Source organism: Paroedura picta, chromosome 7 (assembly GCF_049243985.1).
Source record: "Paroedura picta isolate Pp20150507F chromosome 7, Ppicta_v3.0, whole genome shotgun sequence".
Classification (NCBI taxonomy): Eukaryota; Metazoa; Chordata; class Lepidosauria; order Squamata; family Gekkonidae; genus Paroedura; species Paroedura picta.
This window is the reverse complement of record NC_135375.1, coordinates 18648294-18674336: the sequence shown is the minus strand read 5'-3', so window position 1 is coordinate 18674336 and position 26043 is coordinate 18648294. Positions and strand designations below refer to the sequence as shown.

The window sequence follows — 26043 nt, the reverse complement described above, 5'->3', positions numbered from 1 at the left end:
GCTACCTAGGGATTTGATGTTGAGGTCTGAACTAGGTTCCTCCAGGCTCAAAGTGAGCCTTTTAGCCACCAAGCTGAAAGCACCATTAAATAAGAATGTCAGAAGAGCCTTTCTGGATCAGACCAATGGTCCAACTAGTTCAGCATCCTGTCTCACACGATGGCCAATCATTTCTTCTGGACAGTCAACAACAGGGTTTAGAAGCCAAGGTTGCTTCCTTGTTTTGGGTTCTGGGATTCAAAGGTTAAGTCACTGGCCTCTTGACAGCCCTTTCCATCAAGATGACCAATGGTTAGAACTTTTGTTCATCATTCTCATGCCCAGATCTTAATGTCGATCTTCCATTTGGTTACTAGGGGACGAACTCCTGGAAGTCAATGGGGAATCTTTACAGGGGCTGACCCATCAGGAGGCCATTCAGACATTCAAGGTAATGGAATGATTAAGACAGGTTTCAAGAGACCCCGGGTGCAATGGCAGACACTTGGGGACTGCATATTTGCGTGAGGTTGGATGATATGGGCATGAGCTGCCGTATCCTGCATGTCCCTTGGTGAAAGGAAGCAAAATAGTCTTGCATTGCAGAACTATAAGGCAACTTTTTTAATCTGTGAAAAACTTACCGTGGCGTTTCAGTTTAATGATGAATAGGGCTGAGTTCACAAATGCAAACCGTGGGATAGTCCCCTTTCTCAGGGGCAGCAGCTTCCTCTGTGGAGTGACTCTTCATTGATCCCAACTAAAGGCAGATGCAAGAAAGAATGTGCAGTGCTTTTGCATATGTCTATTTGCATGGCCCTGAGTGTACCCTATACATTGTGGGAAACATCATGCCTTTTGATATATGTCAGAAGAACATACACACAAGTACTTTGGTGTCTGTAGTGTGAGTGTGTGTGTGGGAGGGGGAGCAATCAGCAGAAATCCCATGTGGCTGGGAGTGCATGAGTTTGGGCTTGCATCTTGTGATTCCTTTCCTCTAAGCCTTCCTTCAAGGGCTTCCTCCAGTGGAGAATGGCTTTTTCTGATGGAGAAAGTTTTCCTCCGGTGGAGAAAACTCTTGTCTTCCTTAAAAAAAACCTCCTTCTTGGTCGGCTCAGTGGAAGATCCTCTGTTTTGCTTGCAAAAGATCCAAGGTTTCGTCCTCAGCATCTCCAGTTGAAAAAAAAAAAACAGGTAGTGGGTGCCCAAATCTGAGCTGCTTCCTGTCTAAGTAGACAATACTGACCTTGATGGACCAAGGGTCTGGCCCAGAATAAGGCAGCTTTGTGTGTGTGTTGAAAAAGAGTCATAGGATCCAATCTAGAGGATCCAACTCATAGTGGTGTTGAGATGCTAATGATAACGAATTGCATCATTGCTCCTTAGCAACTCAAGAAAGGTGTGGTGACCCTCACGGTACGGACCAGACTTCGGAGCCCCAGCCTCACCCCGTGTCCAACTCCTACGTTGCTGAGCCGGTCCAGTTCCCCAAGTTCCAGTGGAGGAGCTCCTTTACCCAGCTCCGAAGATGTCGAGGTTTCCGCCTCAAGTCGTAAGGGGCCAGGACCAAAGGACAGGATTGTCATGGAAGTGACCCTCAGTAAAGGTTAGAGGACTATTTATCTTGCTACAGGTGCCCTTTCGCAAATGGTCATTTTGGAGCAGAAAAATCCCCTAGTTTTAAAGGGGGGTGGGGAGAAACTAGAAATGGCAAAGTTATGTGCACACCTGCTTTTTTGCACAGAAGGACTTTACACATTTTCACATAAATGCATGTATGTTGGGGTGGAGCTTCATGGGTTCAGACTACATGTGGGTGTGAAAGGGGCTATTCCTTAGTGGGATATCCAGTGCAAGAAATAGCATGGAGCATTATTATCATCATAAGAGAGCCAGTTTGGTGTAGTGGTTAGGAGTGTGGATTTCTAATCTGGTGAGCTGGATGTGATTCCCCACTCCCCCACATGCAGCCAGCTGGGTGACCTTGGGCTCGCCACAGCACTGATAAAGCTGTTCTGATTGAGCAGTGATATCAGGGCTCTCTCAGCGTCACCCACCTCACAGGGTGTCTGTTGTGGGGAGAGGAAAGGGAAGGCTGTAAGCCGCTTTGAGGCTCCTTCGGGTAGACAAAAGCAGCATATAAGAACCAACTCTTCTTCTTCATAAAGCATGGAAGAAAATCAACCATGAGTTCTACAGTCATAATTTACCAAACAGACCAGACTTTCTCAACCAGGGTTTCATGAAACCCTGGGGTTTCTAAACAGCCCTAGAACGGTTTCCCAAATGGGTGGGTGTTAATTAATTTTAATATATTTTTAAAATTTGTTAAACATTTATCAGGTGATATGACCCTATAGGGCCATGTTGTCCCCCCCCCCCAAAGACCAGTGATGGGCCTGGAGGGGGTGGGGAGGGGCCCCAGATGGGTGTGTACATAGCTTGTTTTCCAACCATATTCTGCATGACGGTGCCATTTCTGGGGTTTCTTGAAACCTGAAGAATGTTCCAGCAGTTTCCCAAGGGTAAAAAAGTTGAGAATGGCTCCAATAGATGGATCCCGACAACAATCAGGAATTCCCTGGGTCTAATAAGAACATTGTCCGCATCAATCAACTGATCTTACTGGTGGCTTGTACCAAGACTGAACCTTCATGGTTCTAGCATCTCTTGGGATTGTTGTTGGTTCAAGTGGGCTAAGCAGGTTCTTTACTCTCTGTTTTTATCACAGAACCGGGTGTCGGGCTGGGAATCGGTGTTTGCTGCCTCACGCTGGAGAACAGCTTACCGGGTATATACATTCACAGTTTGGCCCCGGGATCTGTGGCTAAGATGGACGGAAGGTTAAGGTTAGTTCTGAGCTTGAAGGCACGAAAATTACACCACTTTCCCATTTTTTCAGAGTTATGCATGGATCTGGCCGGTATCTGACATCATAAAAACCCAACTGGTAACAGTTAGGACCTACAAAGGTTGAACATCTGTATTGTGGTTAAAATTATATTACTTTTATTGTGCACAATTTTTAAAAACAAGTATAGGAATAAAAAACATATATCCAGCCCGTAGGCTATTACAAACCAGAATAATATTCGCTATGTCAACCAATAGACTGATGCATTTTGGCCCTTATAGGACCTTCTTCAAAGATCTGGTTTTAACACACCCCAGTTCTTAACACATATAAGATATGTACAGCAGCCAATAAAAGCTCCAAAGTGGGAGCTGTAAAGCATCAGAGTCACTTAATGAAAGAAGATGTCTAGTTTTCAGTCATTTGCTCTCTTCCCAGGGCTGTCCAAAATTTTCAATGGTGTGTTTCCTTATTAGTGCATGTATTGGTTCTCATAACGCTTAGCATACAGCTTTGCAATAGCCTACGGGCTGGATATATGTTTTTAATTCCTATACTTGTTTTTAAAAATTGTGCACAATTAAAGTAATATAATATAATAGAGCCTCTTGTGGCGCAGGGTGGTAAGGCAGTAGAAATGCTGTCTGAAGCTGTCTGCCCATGAGGCTGGGAGTTCAGTCCCAGCAGCCGGCTCAAGGTTGACTCAGCCTTCCATCCTTCCGAGGTCGGTAAAATGAGTACCCAGCTTGCTTGCTGGGGGGTAAACGGTAATGACTGGGGAAGGCATTGGCAAACCACCCCGTATTGAGTCTGCCATGAAAACTCTAGAGGGCGTCACCCCAAGGGTCCGACATGACCCAGTGTTTGCACAGGGGATACCTTTAAAGTAATATAATTTTAACAACAATACAGACATTCAACCTTTGTAGGTAATAGAATTATAGAATCATAGAGTTAGAAGGGACCTCCTAGGTCAACTGTTACCAGTTGGGATTTTATGGTTCCAGTTCTAGGCCCTCCCTCCCACCCTTTTTGGTTTTTGGTTTTTGGTTTTTGGTTTTTGGTATCTGACATCAGCAAGTCTGTGCCAGATGAGAAAGGAATTACGAAAACTTGAATTTGTTCTGTTTCGTGATTCGTCATGGGCAAACTTCTTCCACTCCAGTTATTAGCCTGATTAAAATACATGTGATTATTTTTTTAAGTTTGGGATGGTTAAGCATCATTGCGCTCTCTGTGATGTTATCAGGAGTACAACTGGATCCTCAATCTTACCCATCACAGTGCAACCAGGGGCTCCCAAACAAACCCACACTGGCCTTCAAAAAGGCCGGACTTGGCATGGGCTTAGACCATGATGGTGGGGTTGAACAGCAATAATTTTAGTTTGGGACTCTCTTCTCCATTTTTAAGACACATCCTGTCATTCCTTTGTGTAGCACACGTTGTGACTTTCAGTTGTATCCTTGTAAAGTTAGTTGGGCCGAGGGACAGTGATTTCTCAAGACCACCAGGTGAGCCATGTAAATGGGTGGTGATTTCAACTCGGGCCTCAACACTTGATCTGCTACATCACTCAAAAAAATCTAAGTTCCCCCCTTTGTATTCTTTTCTGGATATTAGTTTATGTGACCTTGTCAGCTGATACAGAAGTCTGTTGGCTTTTTTTACACAGAGTCTGGATTCCCCAGGGACAGAAATAGACAAAATATAAACAACCCTAGTTTCCAAAAAACAGTTAGAGGATTCCCAAAACAATAGTGGAAATGGGGACTCCCTTGAAGGATGCTAATAATATAGAGGGCTAGCTGTTGACCTCTGGGTCAAAAGTCGTTAGATACCTAAGTGCCAAGTTAAGTCCTATTGTGGAGGTTTCTTCTAGAAAGCTGGAAACCAGGAAAGTTCAAATTCTAGTTTGTATACTGTCTAGAATTTATGCAAGCGCCAATTTCTCCCTCCCATGGCTACCCCTAAAGGTTCTTTAAAATGGTGCTCCTGGAGACAGGGGGAGATCCCTAAGAGTTGACTGGAGGGGGACCAGTTCTCCTGAAGGAGTGGTTGTCTTGCCCTGTGAAAATTGTAGTGCGATCCAAGCTCTCGTCTGTACCACAAACTCACAACTGTGCAATCATGTGCAAAGTTACTTCTGATTCTCAAATAGGGTTCCGGGGAACCTTGGGATTATGTAAGAGCTTCCCAGGGCAATTTCCCCAAAAATTTCCCAAAAATTCAAGTGGCTGCTGACATCACTAGATGTCACTGGAGCCCACTTCTCCTGTTGCTCCGCAGGCCGAGTCTCCTTCTCCACAAGGGAAATGGTCTTTGACTAACATTCTCCAGCACCTTTGATCCAATGACCTATTGATATTAAAATAGCAATATAAGGAAAAGCTGTAGGATTTTTCCACTGTTCTTAAAACAAACTGGTATTGGAGGACTCAACCACTAAAGAAGTCATTGAAAATGGAAATTATCAAGAAACCATTATGGTTGATTCTTCATGTATATAAAAGAAATCGTATTGGAATTGAATATATATATTATTACAAGAATATTGCCTTGGAAAGGTTCCTTGTTTTTCTGTTGATATTATATTGTGAACCTTCCTTTTTTCATGTTGTAGTCTTGATGGGAATGACATTAAAGTTTGGCGTCCTAGCAAATTTCCAGTCTTTAGACTTAAAAAAAACACATGTATAAATCTTGCAAAAATCCTTAAAAGCTGTTTGGTGCTATTGCAGTAAATATTTTAGTTATAATCTGAGATGATAATCCTGGGCCTGACCAGTTCCAGATGTCTTGACAGCCCCAAACTGTCCAGGGTGAAACAGAGTTTGCATGCAGTAGCCTCAATAAGGCCAACGAAGTTTTATTCAAGGTATAAGTGTTCAGCTTCTTCAGAGTGAAGGAATAGGAATTAGTATTTTGCCAGCCTTTCCCATAAAGGGTGTATTAAGAGGTTTAACTGTGTTTTTATCATTTTATTGTAAACTGCTGTGAGTCAACAGAGAGCGATGGTATAGAAATGGATGGATGGATGGATGGATGGATGGATGGATGGATGGATGGATGGATGGATGGATGGATGGATGGATGGATGGATGGATGGATAGATGGATAGATGGATAGATAGATAGATAGATAGATAGATAGATAGATAGATAGATAGATAGATAGATAGATAGATAGATAGATAGATAGATAGATAGATAGATAGATAGATAGATAGATATTTCTGTTCTTGGTGTGAAGAAGGAAACTATCCTGTGTTCTTGCATCCAAAAACCTGACTGTCTTTTCGACTAATTCAAATAAATGTAATCCATGCAAGATAAGATAAAGAGCCATCCATCTATCTAAGATTCAGTTCTTCGACACTCAGAAAATGTACTCGTAGCTGGAACCCAAGCTACTCATGTGTTGTGTCTTATGGCTGGAATACAGAGTTCTGTTAATGGAAATCCCCCCCCCGGTGGGGGGTCCCCTGGTGGAGGGAGATAGCATAAATCTGCATGAATGGCTTGAGGAGCACCTCTTCTCCCTGTGCCATTTCCCCCCTTAGAAATGCATGTCCCACCATATCGCATCTGGCTTTTTTGTTACCTGGCCTGCCAGCAGATGGAAGGAGGGGCAATTCTGATCAGGGAAATGGCATTTGGTGCAAGGGAGCTAACTCCTCTGTGATCTTTGTCCATTGGGGGGGCTCCTATTACCTACTTTGCAGGACCAAAAGACGAGTCTGAAATTCCAGTTATGGAACTCCGGTTTCATGCATATCGAGAGCTGGAGGGGGGGGCTGGGGTCCCACGGCAGTGGGCCAGTCACGTGGGTCTCTTCCAACCATCGTACCCAGTGAAGAGTTGCATCCATGTAGAGTTGACAGCACTGTGCCCAATGGGACTGCCTTACTCTGGCTGAGACTAAATCAGCAGTCCTGGCCTTCACGTTTGGCCTGCCTTTCTGTCCTGTAAAAATCCCATTGCTGCGAGTGTAAGTTCCAGCAGGCATATCTGTCTGGATGCGTTTGTTCCCTCAGCCGAGGCGATCAGATCCTGGAAGCCGATTCGGTCAGCTTGCGACACGCAGCTCTGAGCGAAGCCTACGCCATTTTGAGCGAATGTGGTCCGGGCCCAGTCAGCCTTATCATCAGCCGCCATCCCAACCCGAAGGTAAGGAGAAAATCGTCTTAAACGTGTACAGGTCAGGAGTGAGTGCAGCCTGCTTTCCTGGACTGTTGAAGGTGTTGCTTACGCATGCGCTGGTTGCTCTTCTGCTCATGTAAACATGTTCTGCAGTAATAGGGTGCTCTGGTTCTTGGTGGGGTATCCTCAGGCTTAACCCCTAAAAAGTCTGGTTCAGTGATTGCAGATGAGCAGATAGCTTGGATAGTCCCTTGAAACTGTTGCTTTGGAGCCACAACTTTTAACTTATATCTCACAATCTCGAACTAAATGCACTGCCGGTTACTTGCGTTTGTCAAAAATAATGAATGAATGAATGAATGAATGAATGAATGAATGAATGAATGAATGAATGAATGAATGAATGAATGAATGAACTTTCCCAGAGTCAGAAAAAACTGTTGGGGAAGGGAACATGGGAAGGACACATTACAAAGAATCTCTTCCACTGATGGATCACAGGCTCCAACCCTGAACCTTTTGCTTGATTTATATAGGGATTTGGATATTATAATCCCTTTTTTCCTTATAAGTTTTGTAAAAAAAAAAAAAAGGACAATATTATTAACCCAAAAGACCAATTGTTACAAAGTTTTAAAAACCCCACAAAAGAAGAAAAACCACTCTTAACTTTATAATTCTGTATCATTGTAAACATTCAGACTTGCCTTGTATGACACTTTATAGCACTGTAATATATTTGTATATAAACTAAAAATCTTCCTCCTTCTCTTTGAAATACCATATTGTTTTACAGTTAATCCACATTCCATTGCACAGAATGTTTTTGTTACCAAATTACCTGGAATTCAGAGTCCTTGTGTACTTCCAAAACCAATACCACAAATTATATTTGTCTTCTTTTTTCATCATTCAAAGTGAATGTGACACCGAAACGTCCTATGAATTCCTGAGTGTACTTTGGGGTTTGTTCAGATCCTCTTTGTTCAAGGCGGTCCAGACTTCTGACCTGTCATTGTGGCAAAATTCAATCCTTGAGAATGGCATGGATTTATATTGGCATCATAAAGCAAGAGCGTTTCAGTTCCTTTGCATTTCTTCTATTGAAATATAAATGCTGGTAACGTTTCTTGGGGTGAAATTATCCTGATATAGTGTGGCGACTGGAAAAAAAAATCAAGCAATCAAGATCATAGACTATTTTCTTTTATCAAAAAGAAAACATGGATTTGATTAAAGTCTTGATCAAAGCCTACAATGTCAGCAGTGTGCAAAGACAATTTAAAACAAACTTAATTTTAAAAACTTTTTAGGGGTTCTTTTCTTTTTTATCAACAGACGGGATCTTCTGTTAATTCACAGTTTCATAATCTCATCCTTCTTTCAACATTTCATAAAGACATCTACATTGTGGCTTTTGATAAAATACACATTTAATTAAACAGGCTCAAAGGAATATTATTAGTCTGTTGATTCACAGCGACATCCTCGGGAGAGCTCTGACCTCCACGCCTGTTGGCTTCAGTGGACCTCCATGAGCTTAAAGGGTGTAATCCTGGTGCTGTTTTTGTCAGTGCTGTTTTTAGATGGGCAAAACCATTGCACGTGTACATGTTTGTCCTCTGAGTCATCCATCCTGCCACATTCTAGAAGTAAAGGAAAGATACATTGCACCCCTTAGATTTACCCTCCTCTGGACACGCTCCAGTTTGTCTACATCCCTCTTCAACTGGGGTGCCCAAAACTAAACACAGTACTCCCAAGTGAGGCCAAATCCAGAGCAGAGTAAAACAGTACCATCACCTCCCATTATCAGCCCCAAAATAAGTTTTTTTTCAGAAGTTAGCCGTGTTAGTCTGCAGTACAAGAGTTAAATTCGAATCCAGCAGCACCCTGGAGGCCAAAACAAACTTTCTGAGTATTCAAACCCTTGAATTTCATGAGACCGGTTGCCTATGAAGAAAGTTTAAAGAGGTCAGGGCTCTTTACTTTGGAGAAACAATGACTGAAAGGTGACTGAGGTTTGCAAAATTGTGCATGGGATCGAGGAGGCGGAGAAAGAAGTACTTCTCTCCCTTTCTCAGAATACAAGAACTTGTAGGCACGCCATGAAATTAATAAACAGTAGGCTTAGAACAAATAAAAGGAAGTACTTCTTCTCCCAAAGAGTAATTAAGATGTGGAATTCACTGCTGCAGGAATTACTGGCAGCTACAAGCTTAAGCACCTTCAACAGGGGATTGGATAAACATCTGTAGCCGAGGTCCAGCAGTGGCTATTAGCCACCAGATATAACTTGAACACTCTTTCTTGGGGGTAGTGATGCTCTTTATTCTTGATGCTTGGGGGAGCAACATGGGGAGGGCTTCTGGAGTTCTGCCCCCACTGGTGGACCACCTGATGGCACTTGGGTGTTGGTCATTGTGCAACACAGATTGTTGGTCTGGATGGCCCATTGGCCTGATCCAACATGGCTTCTCTTTTGTTCTTAAGTTCAACATGGTCTGTACTGACCATATTTGCTCGAGTTGGCCCCAGAATCTCAAGGTTGTGGTCTGTCCTGAGACCCCTACAAGAACTCTACTACCTTGCAGGCATCATCGTTTGGTGTCATACAGCATAAGCTCAATGTTCATTTTTCTATTCAACGTTAGGTTTCTGAACAGGAGATGGATGAAGCTATTGCGCGCACCACTCAGCGAGAAAGCAAGGATGCCCCATCCTCTCAAGTCACAGGTACTGACACGTGTGCTTGTAGCTTTCTATCGTATCTGATTCTCATGATCTACATGGTAGGATTGCTGGTACCTAAGAACCTGGACAGGCCAGGATAGCCCAGTCTTGTCAGATCTTGGAAGCTAAGTAAGGCTGGACCTGTTTAGTACTTGGCTGGGAAACCTCCAAGGAATACCTGGGTTGTGACACAGAGACGGACAATGGCAAACCATTTCTGAACATTTCTTGCCTTGACAACCTACGAGGTTGCCATAATGTTGACAGGAAGTCTCTGCCTCAAAACAGGAACTCAGAAGAATGGCCTACTAGACTATAATGTCTTATGAATATCTTGATAGTTGGGTGAATGTCAAGGGTTTCATAGGTGGGGAAAAAGACAAATGTATCACAAAGGCATCACATCAACACTGGAAGATGTAGTAGTCTTGCTCTGTACCACACTGGTCAGACTGCACCTGGAGTCCTGTGTGCAGTTCTAGAGGCCTCACTTCAAAAAGGATGTGGGCAAAATTGAGAGGGTGCTGAGGAGAGCAAGGAGGATGATCCAGGCATTGGAGTCAAGCCCTGTGAGGGAAGGCTAAGGGATGTGGGAATGTTCAGCCTGGAGAAGAGGAGGTTGAGAGGGGATAGGATGGCTCTCTTAAAGTATTTGAAAGATTGTCCCCTTGAGGAGGGCAAGGGGTGGTTCCTGTTCACAGCAAAGGATAGGACCCACAGTAATGGGTTTAAATTATGTGTAGAACGGTACCAGCGACATATCGGTGTGTGTGTGTGTGTGTGAATTCAGAGTAGTTCAGCACTGGAATGGGCTGCTTAAGGAGGTGTTGAGCTCCCCCTCACTGGCAATCTTTAAGAAGCATCTGGATAGATCCTTATCCTCGATGCTTTAGGCTGATCCTGCATTGAACAGGGGGTGGGACTAGGTGGCCTGTCAGGCCCCTTCCAACTCTGTGATTCTATGATTCTAAGCAGTGTCTGGACAGATCCTTATCCTGGATGCTTTAGGCTGATCCTTCATTGAGGTTGGACTAGATGGCCTGTCTGGCCCCTTCCAACTCTATGATTCTGTGTGGTGAGGATCCATTTTGTGCCTATGCTGATTTTCATGATTTTCAAGTAGGACTATTTGTTTGTGATTTCCTTGCTTCATATGTATCCCATCTGTCTTACCAAGGGGGACCCAAAGCAGCTTCCATCACTCTCTTTGGGTGACATGACCAAATATGGTCTTCCCCAAACCCGCCTCCCTCCCCAAATGGCCAATGATAGGCCAGGAGGGGATGGTAATGGGAGGGGCCCCGGGCGGGCGTGTCCACAGCTCTGCTTCCCAACCATCTTCTGCATCATCACACCACTTGTGGGGTTTCTTGAAGCCTGAAGAATGTTTCAGGGTTTTCTCCGTGGTAAAAAGGTTGAGAAAGGCTGTGGTAGACAAATGGCATGAATGCAAAGATTGTGTGAAAAGCTTCAACCCATGCAGCCTATTCACAATCTGTCACAACCACACAGCCTCCATTTCATAGAATCATAGTGTTGGAAGGTGCCTCCTGGGTCATCTAATCCAACCCCCTGCACCATGCAGGCCACTCACATCGCTCATCTACTGTAACCTGCCACCCCTTAAGCCTTCACAGAATCAGCCTCTCCGTCAGAAGGCTACCCAGCCTCCGTTTTAAAATCTCAAAAGATGGAGAACCCACCACCTCCCGAGGAAGCCTGTTCCACCGAGAAACCGCTGTTAGGAACTTCTTCCTGACGTTTAGACGGAATTTGTTTTGAATTAATTTCATCCCATTGGTTCTGGTCCGTCCCTCCGGGGCAAGAGAGAACAACTCTGCTCCATCCTCTATATGGCAGCCTTTTAAATACTTGAAGATGATCAGATCCCCTCTCAGTCGTCTCCTCTCCAGGCTAAACAGACCAAGCTCCCCCACAAGAGTGCTTTGAAGATAAAATGGAGTGGAGGGGGGGAACCCTCTGTGGTACTTGAGCTCCTTGGAAGATTGGTGTGTGTGTGTGGGGGGGGGGGATTGAATAAGCAAGAGACCAACGCGGTCCGTTCTGTTTAACAGGGACTGTGCCCAAAAGCCCATCCCCAAGTGTGAAGTCTAAACAGAGCGAAGCCTCTTCCCCTCTGAGCTGGACAATGAAGCGTTTCTTGGAGCCAGTGAGTCGGGTGGGTAAATGTCTTGCAATTCCACGGTGTGATCTTGTTTTGAAGGCAAAGTTTCATAAATAATGATGGCTATTGCCTGAGGGGGAAGCTTGACGTTGCTTCATGTACTCATCCAGTGGGATCCATCCAGGGAATGTGTCTCAAAACTCCTCAGTTATTCCTTGTCTGCGTAGGAAGTTCAGAAAGAAAAGCGTCTGAATTCCGCTTGAATGCAGCAAGCCTCAAGGCGATGCTGATTTCCGCACTGGAGGCTCCACATCGGGCTGCAGTCTGGAGTTTGAGCCAGGGCAGGTTGGCCCGCCTCTTCCTGCACCTGCACGGGGGAACATTTGGTTCGGTGCACTTCGTGTTCCTACACGGCAGCTGGGGCAGTGAGGTTCCCAGTGCAGAAACGGTCCTATAGAGTCAGAGAAAAAGCTAACATGAGATGACATGGCTAAGAAAAGGAAGCCTGGACCTTCAGTGTAAATGACCTGGGGCAAGGCTGTCTACAGATTATTTAACACCAGGTTCCCCATACGTGTGGTGTGCTGTGGGTGAGAGGGGGCCCCCTTCTGACCACACTCCTCACCCAAGGCAGACAGCTCTCTATATCAGGCCAGGTGGCCTGGCTATCCAGGTCAACTAAGCCTCCTTGGCGCTGCAGCTTCTGTCAAGGACTGCCTTTTGATAGACTGCCGTGAAGGAGCTGCTCTGCCACATACGAATTCCTGATCCAGAATCAGGGCAGAGCAAGACTGCCCATACTAGGACATCTTGAAGGTCACTAATTCATAGATTTGTCATAAGGTGGAAGCAATTTGATGGCATATGACGTATACCCACAGAGAACAGCCTGCTTTGGGACAATACGCCTGACATTGTCACAGGTGTTGGGCTGCTTTTGAGTTATTCTTGCCACTGAACGTAGCCCAAAGCAAAAATTTGGGAGCAGAGTTGGAGATCCCTGCTAGGGATAAGCATCTAAATGCTTCTGGGGAAAAGGAGAAGTCTTCAGTGGTGCCACTGCACGTCTCCAAGGGGAATTCTGCACATTCCATCCCAATCCCAAATAAAAATAAAGCAAAACAGTAGGGCAGATGGCTGCTGTGCTGAGATCTTCTGTGGGGGTGGGGCGCATCTTGACATCAGGGATTCACATGCATTTTGATAACAAGGATTCGGTTGGGGGAATCAGCCTTGAAGAGCTGGGCATCAGCTTTCTTGGTCGTTCTTCCTTTCAGCAGGGATCTGTCAATTCTGAAACGGAGCTTTCCCAGTACTTCCTGCAGGACGGGGCGAGCCAGCTGTCCCTTTCGGAGACCATGATAACAGGCTCCAGCGACGAGGAGCAGCTGCGTCCCAAGAGTGGGAGCAGTTCCCTGGACGAGGGTTTCCCTTCTCCCGGCATTCCAAGTAAGCGGTCAGGGAGGAGCGACAGCTGCTTCCTGCATTGTTGTACTGCTCCGTCTGCTTAGGCCAGTGGTTCTCAACCTGGGGGGTGGGAACCTTTTGGGGGTCGAACGACCCTTTCACAGGGGTCGTGGCAGGGCAAGCAGCTTGGCCATGGGGGACGCCATCCACACAACAGCCTTGCCGGGTAGATCGAGATAGAGTATTCGTCTGTTTGGAGCAGCAGAAAAGACCAAGATCGGCATGGTGGGAGAAAAGGCAGAATTGAACTGAAAAAAACGGGGGGGGGGGGGGCAATTTATATACAATATTGAACAATGGATCTTCACACCATTGGTCAGTTTTGCTTTAGTTTCTGTGAAAGAACCCTTGCATAGTTTTATGGTTGGGGGTCACCACAACATGAGGAACTGTATTAAAGGGTCGCGGCATTAGGGAGGTTGAGGACCACTGGCTTAGGCAGTCACACTCTGAGAGTGGTTGGTCACTCCCATGGGAGCACGGGATACCTGGGAAAGGAGCACAGAGTGCTGGGGACAGAAGGGCTTGTGAGACTGGGTCAACAGCATGCAAGCAGAAGGGAAAATATAGCACTGTTCCACTTGTACGGGCAGTTCTGCCTCAGCTGCAGCAACACATCGCATTTAAAATATAATTTTTCATGAAATAGCAGTGTGCCTACGGAGTGGGGGAATTTACAGTTGATGTAATTTTATCAGTTGATTTCACTTGATTCCATTGAAGTTGGTTTTCAAACTGTGTTGGGAGAAATGCCTTGCATTGTTTTGCTGGATCAACCAGTGGTATGTCTAGTCCAGCATCCTGTCTCACACAGTGGCCAACCAGTTCCTCTGCAGGGCCAGCCACAGGGCATAGGCACTGAAGCCTTCAAAGAACATAAAAAGAGCCCTGCTAGATCAGGCCAGTGGTGTCTCTAGTCCAGCATCCTGTCTTACACAGTGGCCAACCAGTTCCTCTGGAGAGACAACAACAGAGCATAGAGGCTAAGTCCTTTCTGTGATATTGCTTCCTGGCTCTGGGATTCAGAGGATTAGTGTCTTTGAATGTGGCAGTTCCCCACATCCATCCATCCATCCATCCATCCATCCATCCATCCATCCATCCATCCATCCTTCCTTCCTTCCTTCCTTCCTTCCTTCCTTCCTTCCTTCCTTCCTTCCTTCCTTCCTTACATACATACATACATACATACATACACACACACACACACACACACACACACATACATACACACATACATACATACATACATACATACATACATACATACATACATACATGGACATGATGGTGCAGATACAGCCATTTTCATTTCACCCCTAGTGCATCAGGGCAAAAGTCCCAGGGTGCCAATGCAAGTTGTTCTTAAAGGTGGAGGGGCCACCTTTGTAATTGTAAACTAAAATATGTCCTTTCCTTAGCTGCTAGAGAATCAGGCTTATGCGATTCACCAAGTAGCGGAAATTCACCGGCTCTTCTGAACAAGCACAGGGAAGCTGTTCGGCACGTGAGCTTCAGCGACAGCCCCAAGGGTGGCCGTACTGCATTCCAGAGGCAGAGGAGAATTGCATTCTACGATGGCGATGCCAGCGACGAAGATGACTTTGCCAAGCAGGATGGCGTCCAGGTCCAGAAAGGACCAAAGCCCAAAGGCCAGAAGAAGGCCGAGGGCAACTGCGAAACGGTCATGGCCGCTGGTCCAACAGAAGCAAACCTGGAAAAAGGATTTTCAGGGGATATCCACCCTACATCAACTGCAAGTATCTATAAGGATTTGATGGAGAGTGCCAAGGAGTCCCCAGTCAAATCACAGGATTCCTCGCATACGCCGGAGCATCACCTGAGCTTGAAGGACTACCGAGAAGCACAGATGGAATTGAAGAGGTCCCCTAAACTGGAGCACAAAGCAGTCACTCGAGTTAAAAGCCTCATGAGCATTGAGTACCACGGGGTCCCAAGGCCGAAAAACGATGAACACAGCCCTTGCAGTAAGCCCGTTGGGAGGGCGCTCCCAAATATCTGGAAGAACGAAGCACAGGAATGTCCCCTTGGGCAGAGCCCTGTAGAAGTGGTTACTCTGATTCGGAATGAAAAGGAGTCCTTTGGCCTGGACCTGGAAATCCATGCGACTCCCCTGCGGGTTGTGATAACTGGGTTGCGCCCCGGAGGAGCAGCTGAAAGGGTAATGTTCTGCATGCTCAATTTTGGAGTTTTTCATCTGCGTGTTTCTTTCCCCTGACGGGCTATGAATACCGAACTGAGATTTTGCAAGCAAATTTAAGAGTTCTCTCAGGGGCAATGTTAAATCAGCGAGCGCAGCTTTTGTCTTTCCCCAGTGCTATTAACGACAGTTGACCACTTGACTTAACCTTTAAAGAGTCAATAGAGAAATGCACTCTTCTGAAACACCCTCCCCCCACCGCCCTCTTTGAAGGGCCCCAGTGAATGTGGCCACTCTGCAGCTTTAGCCGAAAGAAGGATCGTATCCATGAGGCGTGCAGGTCGTTTAGAAGCGGGGAAGTATTAAATTTTCAAAGGCACGCAGCTTCTTGAAAGGGAAGAACAACTGGATAGCCATTTAAGTTTTAAAAATTGAACGCTTGATTATTTATTCATCGCTCTCTTTTTTCTCATCTAGACGTGGTTTTCAAATGATGGCCTCCTTTAAGAGAAAGCCATCAAAATTCATTAGTATAAGATAGTAGGACAACTAGTGCTAGCCCAGTGGGGTTTTTAAAGTAACACGGTGACATGAATATCAGTGTTATTAGTTACGATGGCTCGGAATGGAAATTCTGTGTTCTTTCCTAAACAGCGGGGGTGGGGGGGGGGAAGGATCCTCTGCTTGACTTATGCTTGGCAGGGGAGTTTCTCAGAGGCATCTTGCTGGCCATGCTCAGTGACTGAATATGAATTAGTTGGCAGAAGTCCCCCAGTTCAGTCCTGGGTACCTCCAGGTAGAAAGTGTGGATTGTTATTGTTGTTAGGTACGAAGTCGTGTCCGACCCATCGCGACACCATGGACCAGGGGTAGTCAAACTGCAGCCCTCCAGATGTCCATGGACTACAATTCCCAGGAGCCCCCTGCCAGCATTTGCTGGCAGGGGGCTCCTGGGAATTGTAGTCCATGGACATCTGGAGGGCCGCAGTTTGACTACCCCTGCCATGGACAATGATCCTCCAGGCCTTCCTGCCCTCTACCATTCCCCGGAGTGAATGGTAGAAATGGAAGAAAGTGTGGATAGCTACTGACAATCAAATAAAATAGCATCAGGCTAGAGAGAGGATGGTCTCAGTATAATGTTCTTTCACGTGTTATTGGTCAAGGCAACTTGTACGTTTTCCATGCCAGCTTCTCTTGGTGTTTGAATCATAGAATCATGGAGTTGGAAGAGATATCTAGGGTAATCTATTCCAACCCCCTGCACAATAACTACCCACACACTGTTGTGAGCCCAGGTCCTGTTAGTGAGGACTCCTTGGAGGGAGAACTTTGCCAGGAGCTCCCACCTTCACCTGAGCCTCAGTTGGATGACAGCTGAACCCAGCTAGAAACAATGAATCACTCTTTTTTATGCTTGTTTCCAGGAAATGCATGCCTCTGAAACAGATCCTGGTTTTGTTTATTTTAAAAAATCAAGTTTTATTATTGACAAAAAGCAAAACAGAAAAACACAATAGGACCAAACCATCTGATTATATCTACTGAAATAAACCATCAGAATATATTTTTGTTCCAACCAATAAAGCAAGTCAGAAACGGTATAAAAATATATAAGACAAAAACAAAAACTAAACCAAACACACACACACACACACACACACACTCGCAAAGAACTGGGGAAGGGGAGAGAGCTTCCATGCAAATTTGGCATTAAAATTGTTTAATCCCAGTTCTAAACAATATTATATACATCACCTTAATCTGTGATAAAAAAAAACAACAGCAGAAGGCCTCTGTCTGAATAAAGAACATTCGTAAATGAGTTATATTCAGGAAATATATTCAGGAAACCCTTCCGAATTATCATAAGGTCATCTTGATGGCCTGTATGGCCATCACTAGATGGCCTGTATGGCCCCTTCCAACTCTATGATTCTATGATCTGATTTCATTTCATGATGACCATTTTAACAGGCATCTATGGGAAGGGTGACTGCTGGAGACGAGATCCTTTCGATCAACGGTATCCCAGTCGTCGAATTCACCTACGACAATATCTGTCAATTTGTACGGTGTCTCCCCACAGCGATCATGCTCGAGGTGCAGAAGTCTGTTTCCGGTAAGAGAATTATCCCCTCCCCCCTCCCCATTTTGTACTGTGGATTTGGAGAGAAATCCAATGATTGGGTGAAGAGGGCTCCTTTGAAACATAATAAGCTCCTTGTTTTGTTTTGTGTTGTGTTGCTATTTAGGGAGTTCAACGAATAAAACTGCTTTGCTTCCTTCTCCCTTCAGCGCTGAGCAGGCTTACAAATCTCATCGCATCTTCCGAAGCGGAGGAGGCAGTGCGGCAGAATCCGACCGAGGAAGAAGCCAACGTGGCCAGTCATAAAGAACCTTTGCACAGGGACAATCCGGATGACGTATCAGGAAGGGCAGCACCGCCACCTGACGCCAAGATCGAGGAGCGGACAACAGATGCCTTGGAAACCGGCTGTGCCCCCGATAACACTGTGCTTCCTGTGGCTGATACGGATGACTTCCTTGGCAAATGCAATTTGTCGGAAGAAAAAGACTCGGACTGTTCATTAATTGAGGCCAGGTGCACCGAGGAAGACGCTTCTGTGCTGGCAGAAGACTGCGGGGCTAATTCTCGACCCGGTCTTGCTAAGAACGACGTGCTTGAAAGGCCACCGAATTGCACAGCGGACGCGAAAGAAATCTTGGGGTTTTCTGCTCTCGACGCCATTAGCCCCAGCAAGGTTTTCACTGTGAATCAAACCCGCTTGAGTAACTATTCCAGGAATTTTAGCAACTTGCAGGACGATGCTTTGGCTGGAATGGAAAGCAGGAACAGTGTGGTGTCAAAATCCATGTACGCGGCGGCAGAAGATTCCAGCTCAGACACGGAATCTGTTGTCGAGGCTCCTGGTCTTTTGCGTGGTTCATCGCTCATAGGGTCCGCTCGTGATGATCCCTTGGAGACGCCTCGTACCACTGAGTCAGACGAGGAGCAAATTGAAATTTGCTGTTTGGATAATGAGCCACAACATTGTACTCAGCGGCTCTCATCTGCTGCAGAAGTACTTCCTCACCCTGCTGAATGTAGTCCTTCGGACCAGGTTTTTTCAGCGGAAAGAATGGCAGAAAGCAGTGCCCTGGGACTATCCAGTGGGAAGTCCTCCTTGGAAGAACCACACTCTCCAAGTCCCGATACACAAAATGCCTCTCCATCCATGGCCTTTCATCCTCCTTCTCAGGTTTCTCCACCAGGTATAGATAGGTCAGATCATGCTCTGGATGGCCACACAATCAACTCTTTCCATGACAATGTGGCTTCAAGGAAACAAAGGGGAGGGAGCCAAGAAAGGCTCATGGAAATACAGGGGACTTCTAAGCACGATGCTCAAGAGGCACCTTTGTTCACGACAAAAACTGTAAATGGGTGGGACAGGAGGTCTGTCCACAGAGACGAACCCAATACGACTCCAAAGTCAAACGGAGAGAATGATTTTGGAACAGATTACAGCAGGCATCCTGCTGGTTCTCATTCCACTTTGACAAAAAGGGGAACGGATGATTCAATCCTGTTGAGTAAACTAGAGAGCCATCTTACAGACGGTGCATCACAGAGAATGGGGCATGTCCCCAAATCACCCCTCCTGACCAAATCAAAAGATCCGGGTAAGGTTCCTCATGATTTACCAGGGAAAAATGAAAAAGCCAACGCCGTTCCTGCCTCGAAATGTTCAAATGCAAAGAGCCAAAGTGCTGCCACTCAGTGCAAAGGCCTTCCGGCTTCGTGCAGTCCGTCCTCTTCCAAAAAGCTGCATCAGGAAACTCGAGGGATTCCCCAGAAGACTATCGCGGAAACGCTTTCCAGCAACCTACGCAACAAACCAGGGCCAAAGTTGAAGGGCCTTACTATAAAAAGTAAAGCCAAGGCAAATTCAGATGCCCTCGGTGCTCTTCCGGCCAAAGGCGGTGGCGCCGATCAGAAAAAAATGTCCCTTCCTGTCCAGCTGTCACCCAGGCTTCTTTCGAAGAAAGTCACGGCACTCCGCCATTTGGCTGCCCATTTGGAGCCACATGTCAGGAGCTTTGCCTCAAGCTCCAGGGCTCTTCACCAGGAAGAAGAGATAGCAAATAAATCCTCTCCAGCAGGACCTCAGGAACCGTGCTTGGCTGTGCCAAATGGCGGGAACACCACTGTGAAGAACAATGAGGATCAACCCATTAACCACTTGGAATGCAGCAAGGCAGAGGAACAAACACAATGGCCAGTTCCAATCCAGATGGTCACAAATAATGCAAAGATAGAGAATGAGGATCCCGATGGCTTCCAAACCAGAGAAGGTCCATCCCAGATGAATGCACCTTCCAAGGTGACGCCCAACAGCGATGGTGTGAGTGACGGGACTGAAAACCATAGAATGGGAGAACGTCTGCCAAATCCTGATACATGTGAAATTAGCCCCGTGGGAACTTACAATGGCGAGTCTTCTGAAAACGAGTCCTCCAGTCGTCTTCATTCACAAGCTCAGCAAGAACAAGCAGGTCAAGAAATTCAACGCAGTTTCATTGAGGTGAGACTCTCCTCCTCTCCTTTCGCCTCAACCTCGCTGATTCTGCAGGGATCGTCCGAGAAGGAAGACAGAACCAAGAAGAAGATTGATCAACCTGAGCGGGGGGCGCAGAATTCTACGCGGAATGCCTTTGAGGAGGAAACCGTACACTGTGCATTGAAGCCTGTGACAAGGACTTACTCGATGCCTACTCAGTTATCAAATCATTTGAGAGAGGAGAGCGGCACCATGAACATACCAGCGCATCACCTTCAGGATATCCTGGGCCACGCTTCAGGCGTCAAGTACTCTCACTCGGAGATGGGCGTGCTGAAAATTGTCCACCTCAATCTGATGAATGGCCAGAGCGCCCAAGGTGGCCAAGAGACACTCGACGGTATCCCGAAACCGAACGTTCAGGAATTGCCCTTGACCAACGACAACAGCAACCGCATTACAGACAAATTGAAAACGTGCAGGAGGAACTATTACTATTACGAACTCAACTGGCCACATGACCCCATTTCGTCGTTCTCCGTGAAACAGAGGATCAAATCTTTCGAGAACTTGGCCAGTTTGGACCGGCCTATAGTTAAAGCCATTGACATCCATTCCTCCGCTCTCAACTCTAAGCTTCCCATTGGTCGGAGGCTGTCTGGAGGCGCTTCGGCGGTTTCGGCCACCAGTGTGAACGATGCGGTTCAGGCACTGAGACGAAGCCTGAGCTCATACTGTGAAAGCGAAGGCCCAGCCTCCCCACGGATGACGAAATCGTCAACCACCTCCATGTTGACCCACCGGCAGCAGAATTCTATGGAGAACCACCACACAGATGATGCCCCCTGGGAGGACAGCAAAAGAGACAGTGGTCTGGGAGGCCCAACCAGTTTGCAAGCGTCTACCCCCAACTCCCGAAGAAGCAGGGCCTCAGGGGGGCACATCAGACACACCCCCTTATCCCGTTCCAAGATCCGGGAGCTCAGGGCTTTGAGCATGCCTGATCTTGACAAGCTGTGCAGTGAGGACTTCTCTGTGGAGTCAGACGCCTCCCATTTCCCCAGCGAGGTGGAAAGTCCACCCGGGACGCAGACTCTTGGCCTTCCTGTCGAAAGTGTTTCCAGTCTGAATGAATGCGTGGAGCTCTCCAGCCTTGGGATGACGAACAGGCAGCGTTCAAAGGAAAGCAGTCCCTGGACCAGTGGTTCTGGCACTCCTGGGTCAGCGTCAGATGAGGAGCTACAGCAGCAGGAAGCCTCCCTAAACAAAATGCACTTGGGAAAGAGCTGGTCCATCAGGTTGGTTCCACTATTTGCCTAATATAATTGGTTAGGATCAGGATTAAAATCATAGAATAACAGAGTTGGAAGGGACATCTGGTTTAATTCTCTGTACCATGCAGGACACTCACAGCCCTATCGCTCATCCACTGTAACGTGCCACCCCCTTGAACCTTCACAGAATCAGCCTCTCCCTCTGATGGCTATCCAGCCTCTGTTTAAACATTTCCAAAGATGGAGAACCCACCACCTCCCGAGAAAGCCTGTTCCACTGAGGAACTTCTTCCGGATGTTTAGACAGAATTTCTTGATGGTTATCAGAGCCCCTCTCAGTCATCTCCTCTCCAGGCTAAACAGACCAGGCTCCCCCAACCTTTCCCCATACGTCATGGTCTCCAAACCCCTCACCATCTTTGTTGCCCTCCTCGGGACATGCTCCAGTTTGTCTACATCCCTCTTCAACTGCGGTGCCCAAACTGAATAGCCACATAGCCAAACGTATTTGTAGCCTCAAGAAACCTGGCCTGTGTCCAGGGCTCCCTTGGTAGTAGAACCAGTGATCAAGTTGCAGCTGATTTATGGTGACCCCACAGGGTTTTCAAGGCAAGAGATGAAGAGGGGTGGTTTGCCATTGCCTGCCTCCGGATAGCATCCCTGTACTTTTTGGGGGGGTCTCCCATCCAAGGATAACCAGAGTTGACCTTGACTAGCTTCCAAAACATGATGAGCTTGGGCTAATTTTTGGTGATGGGAAGTGCCATCAAATTACAGCTGATTTATGGTGATCCTGTAGGGTTTTCAAGGCAAGAGACAAATAGAGGTTGTTTGCCATTGCTTGCCTCTGTCCAGCAACCCTGGACTTCCTTGGTGGTTTCTCTTTCAAGTACCCACCAGGGCTTATCTTCCAAGATCTAATGACACTGGGCCATACTGTCTATCCAGGTCAGGGCTGGGACTGCCTTGCTGAGTCCATTCTGGTGGAAAGGGTGGTCTATAAATTTAAATGAATAAGTATTTCAAGATAACGTACATTTCTGCACGCCTTAGTTGTTTCTACGTTAAAAGGGTGGGCAGTGTATGAATTGTTCATATCACGCCATCTCTGCAGTCTTACTCAGTACAACTGCGGTCCCTCCCCCCTACCCTTTATATTTGTTTTAGCTTGGATGAACTCTTGGTCTCCGCTCTGGATCGGCAGAAAGTGCAGTCTGTTTTGTCTTCGGTGACAACCAATTGTGATATTTCTTCGGTACTCCAAGAGGCCAAAGCCCAAGCAGAGGTAAGCCCAGGCCAGGCCAAATTGAAAACAATCTCCAATGCTTCCTGTGGAAAAAGATGAGTAATGGTTAAATAAATGCAGTTCCCGTGCAGTCACAGGAATGCTTTCCTGGAAATAAGTCTCATCCCTGCTCAGGGTTTCTCTTTATATGTATCGTTTCCTATTGTGTGACCTGCCTTCAGTCTCAGTGACAAAAGTGGGCTATAATTAAAGTATAGAATTCCCTTCCCCTTCATTTCCTATGTACAGAAGAACACAGAGCAGTTTGTTGAATTTTAGACAAGTGGATCTGGGGGTCTAATTTTTCAAGTTCTTCCCATTAACCCTATATCTTGATCTAGATAGTCCTGGGCTGATTCTGCACTTACTTTGTTCCGTTGTGGATCCTGCTGAATTCAGATAAATTTGAACTTGGGTCTTCCTCTATCCCCCCCTCCCCATTGAAACATAAAGTGTTCTGCACGTGATTAAGGAAGCTCAGAAGAGGGTGGGGGAGCCAAGCGCAACAGGAGCCTCATAAGGAGGAAGGGAGAAAGACAGCAGCCTCACAGGTGAAAATAAATCCAAAAGGAAAATCTCTGCTGAGAGGAATTAGGTCTTCTGGAGCTGGAGCTTCTGCTGGGAGAAGTTAGGGCTTCCCCTTTAAGGGAAGCCTTGCAACCTGGGAACCAGGAACTGACGCCCTGGCCAATCAGGGCTTTTTTACAACGTTGGAGGCTCGGCAGCAAGTTATTTCGGGGAAAGCAGACAGCTGCATGCTTATTCAAGCTGATTTTTCAAATATTGAGGGTTTTATCCACTCCAAGATATTGTGGGGGAAAGGTGTGGTCACTCTGGATCAATCATGCTTGTTGCAGAGGGAAAATATAAATCACCCAAAATCAAAATGGAAATTGCATTCAGAGTAGACGGCAGGGACTGAATCGACCTGGGATTGGAATAAAAGCTTTGTGCAGATTCAGCCCTGGTGTCACAATCCAAGGCGACTGTCTCACAGAAGACAAGACATTTGAGACGTTTCTTCATAGAAAAGAGCTCAAAGTTGTTTATTATGTCCAAGAGGGTGCCTCTGGAAGTATCATGAGAGAATTCATTGCCAAGAATGACTGGCTCGGCCTGTCTTAGGGTACATATAGGCAAACCCCTCCCCCTTCTCCCACAATTGCACCTTCTTCCTGCCATAAGCCATTCCCACGGCACAAGGGCTTTTATCTTCAAAGGGCACCTAGAACAAAGCAAAATCTACGTTTCTACTGCCTGGGAACAGACTACCATGTTTGTGCGTGCGTGCGTGCGTGTGTGTACACTGAGAACCAGGAGAGGAAAAAAGGGGGAGGGAAAACCAGAAAACGGGAATGTAGCCTGATGGCTTCTGGGACTTTGGTCCACTTTTTAACGAGTTGGGGCATGTAGTACAGGGCTGCATGACACTAGGCCAGCACAATCTCATTCCGCACTCCCCTACTGAAAATGGTGTAGTAATTCATTCATTTCCGCTCCCCTGGCTAGATTGCAAGGGCTGTTCCATATAAGATACACAAGGCAAAGCTGCAGTGTGCTAAAGTTTCTGTAAAGGATTCCCATCAAGCCACGGTTCCTAATCATTCAGGTTATTGTATTGTTTACCTTTGTGACAGTTTTCCACGTCTGTTAACCAAACAGGCCTATTTAACTTAGGCCAGAAAGCAAAGGGTGATTTCTGATCTTTCAAGCAGACATACACAATCGGTCCCGTGCAGAAGTGTGATTCCAGCAGGTGGCCGTGTGGGTCTGAAGCAGCAGAACAAAGTTTGGAGTCCAGCAGCACCTTTAAGACTAGCAGAGTTTTATTCCAGGGGCAGGTTTTCGTGTCTACAAAAATGTGCATGCTCACAAAAGCTTACACCAGGGGTAGTCAAACTGCGGCCCTCCAGATGTCCATGGACTACAATTCCCAGAAGCCCCTGCCAGCATTCGCTGGCAGGGGCTTCTGGGAATTGTAGTCCATGGACATCTGGAGGGCCGCAGTTTGACTACCCCTGGCTTACACCTTGGTTTAAACTTTATTGGGTCTGAAAGGTGCCATTGCACAGAAGTGTGTGTATGGGGGGGGGGGGAGGGGGTGACAGCAAACATGCTCTTTAAATAAGCAGAAGACTAGATGCTGCAATTTCCTGATGCCAGCTGTTAGGCACAGTCTTGGCGTGAGCTAGGAGGCATATCTGTTCTCCCCATCAGGCTCCCTCAAAGCCCCACTTTGGTCGGGCCCTCCCAGTTTACGGGAAAACAGTTCTGCTGTTTTTTCTCCAATACCTGCCATCAAATTCTAGACACAGACATGAAAAATCGGACCGCTCGCTGCCGGGCGTGCCTTGCCAGTTGGATGCAGGCCAGCCAGTCTTTCCACAGTCCCGAGTTAAGAACACAAAGTCGTTCCAAACCATGATTGAAGACAAACACTCTAGCGGGAGAAGGAATCTGGCTAACCAGGTCTGAGCTTCCTTCCCCAGGACGGAGGCTGGCAGCTGGACTCTCTCTCCGTGGGAACGAAATCTGTGATTTTTCCGTGCTGGTTTCCACTTTGGAGAGGAGTCTCGGGTCTGCCGTGGATCACTTGGCTTTGCGTGGAGAAGGTTTCGATGTTCAAGTCTTTGGCATCTCCCACTGATGATTTTGTGGGTGTCAGGAAAAGCAACGTCCTTTGCCTAAGACCCACAGACGCTGTACCCCCACCCCCCAAGAACTCTGTCAAGTGATCAGCAGTTGCCCAGGGTCCCCAGCCTGCAAGAAGTAAAACTAGCCTTGGCCAAGGCAGGGCCTTTTCAGTCGTGGCTCTGGCTTGGTGGAACGCTCTCCCCGGTGAGATCAGCATCCTCCAGGATTTTTAGCAGTTCCGGAAGGCCTGCAAGACAGAGCTCTTCTGCCAGGCCTATGCCTGAGCCCAGGGACCTCCCATCGAGGAAACAGCTGGCCTCCCTGCCCAAAAACCCCACTTGCAAAACATTCAACTAACCCCTCTCTGTAATAGTTTTTAGGAGGTGGCTTTCAATTATCTAATTTCAATTATCTAATTTTAATTTTAACCGCCCTGAGCCATATGGAAAGGCGGTATAGAAATCAAATAAATAAACAAACAAACAAGGAAACCTAACTTTTATATTAATTGTTTTAGCTACGCAAATGGCATTATTTTGTAGAACAAGTTTAGAGTCCAGTGGCACTTTTAAGACCCACAAAAGTTTTATTCTTAAAGGTGCCGCTGGACTCTAAATTTGTTCTGCTGCTGCAGACCAACACGGCTACCCACTTGAGTCTGTATCATTTTGTATATTTTATATTGTTGTTCCCCACCCTGAACCAACCGGGAAGGGCAGGCTACAAAAATAAGTAAATATCACTGGAATAGCAAATCTGGCATGGAATTGACCAAAGGTCTGGTTTTGGTGCAAGGCAGCTTTCCATGTACCTATGGCTAC

General features: G+C 46.5%; 1 protein-coding gene across 10 annotated transcripts in view; it reads left to right on the top strand.

The window, feature by feature from the left end:
• PDZD2 (PDZ domain containing 2) overlaps nt 1–26043 on the top strand; it is a 272721-nt gene that overhangs the window by 232958 nt on the left and 13720 nt on the right. For 9 of the 10 annotated variants that reach the window (XR_013232999.1, XM_077346915.1, XM_077346913.1 and 6 more), the window contains 11 exons: nt 357–430; nt 1369–1588; nt 2714–2831; nt 6873–7005; nt 9633–9714; nt 11787–11890; nt 13114–13285; nt 14725–15485; nt 17442–17586; nt 17763–21327; nt 22471–22588. Coding sequence is in view for 9 of the 10 variants with exons in the window: in XM_077346915.1 (XP_077203030.1) it covers nt 357–430; nt 1369–1588; nt 2714–2831; nt 6873–7005; nt 9633–9714; nt 11787–11890; nt 13114–13285; nt 14725–15485; nt 17442–17586; nt 17763–21327; nt 22471–22588 (5492 nt within the window). In the remaining variant the exon portion in view is untranslated. The remainder of the gene's footprint in view (nt 1–356; nt 431–1368; nt 1589–2713; nt 2832–6872; nt 7006–9632; nt 9715–11786; nt 11891–13113; nt 13286–14724; nt 15486–17441; nt 17587–17762; nt 21328–22470; nt 22589–26043) is intronic. The other variant, XM_077346916.1, reaches the window with a different exon arrangement.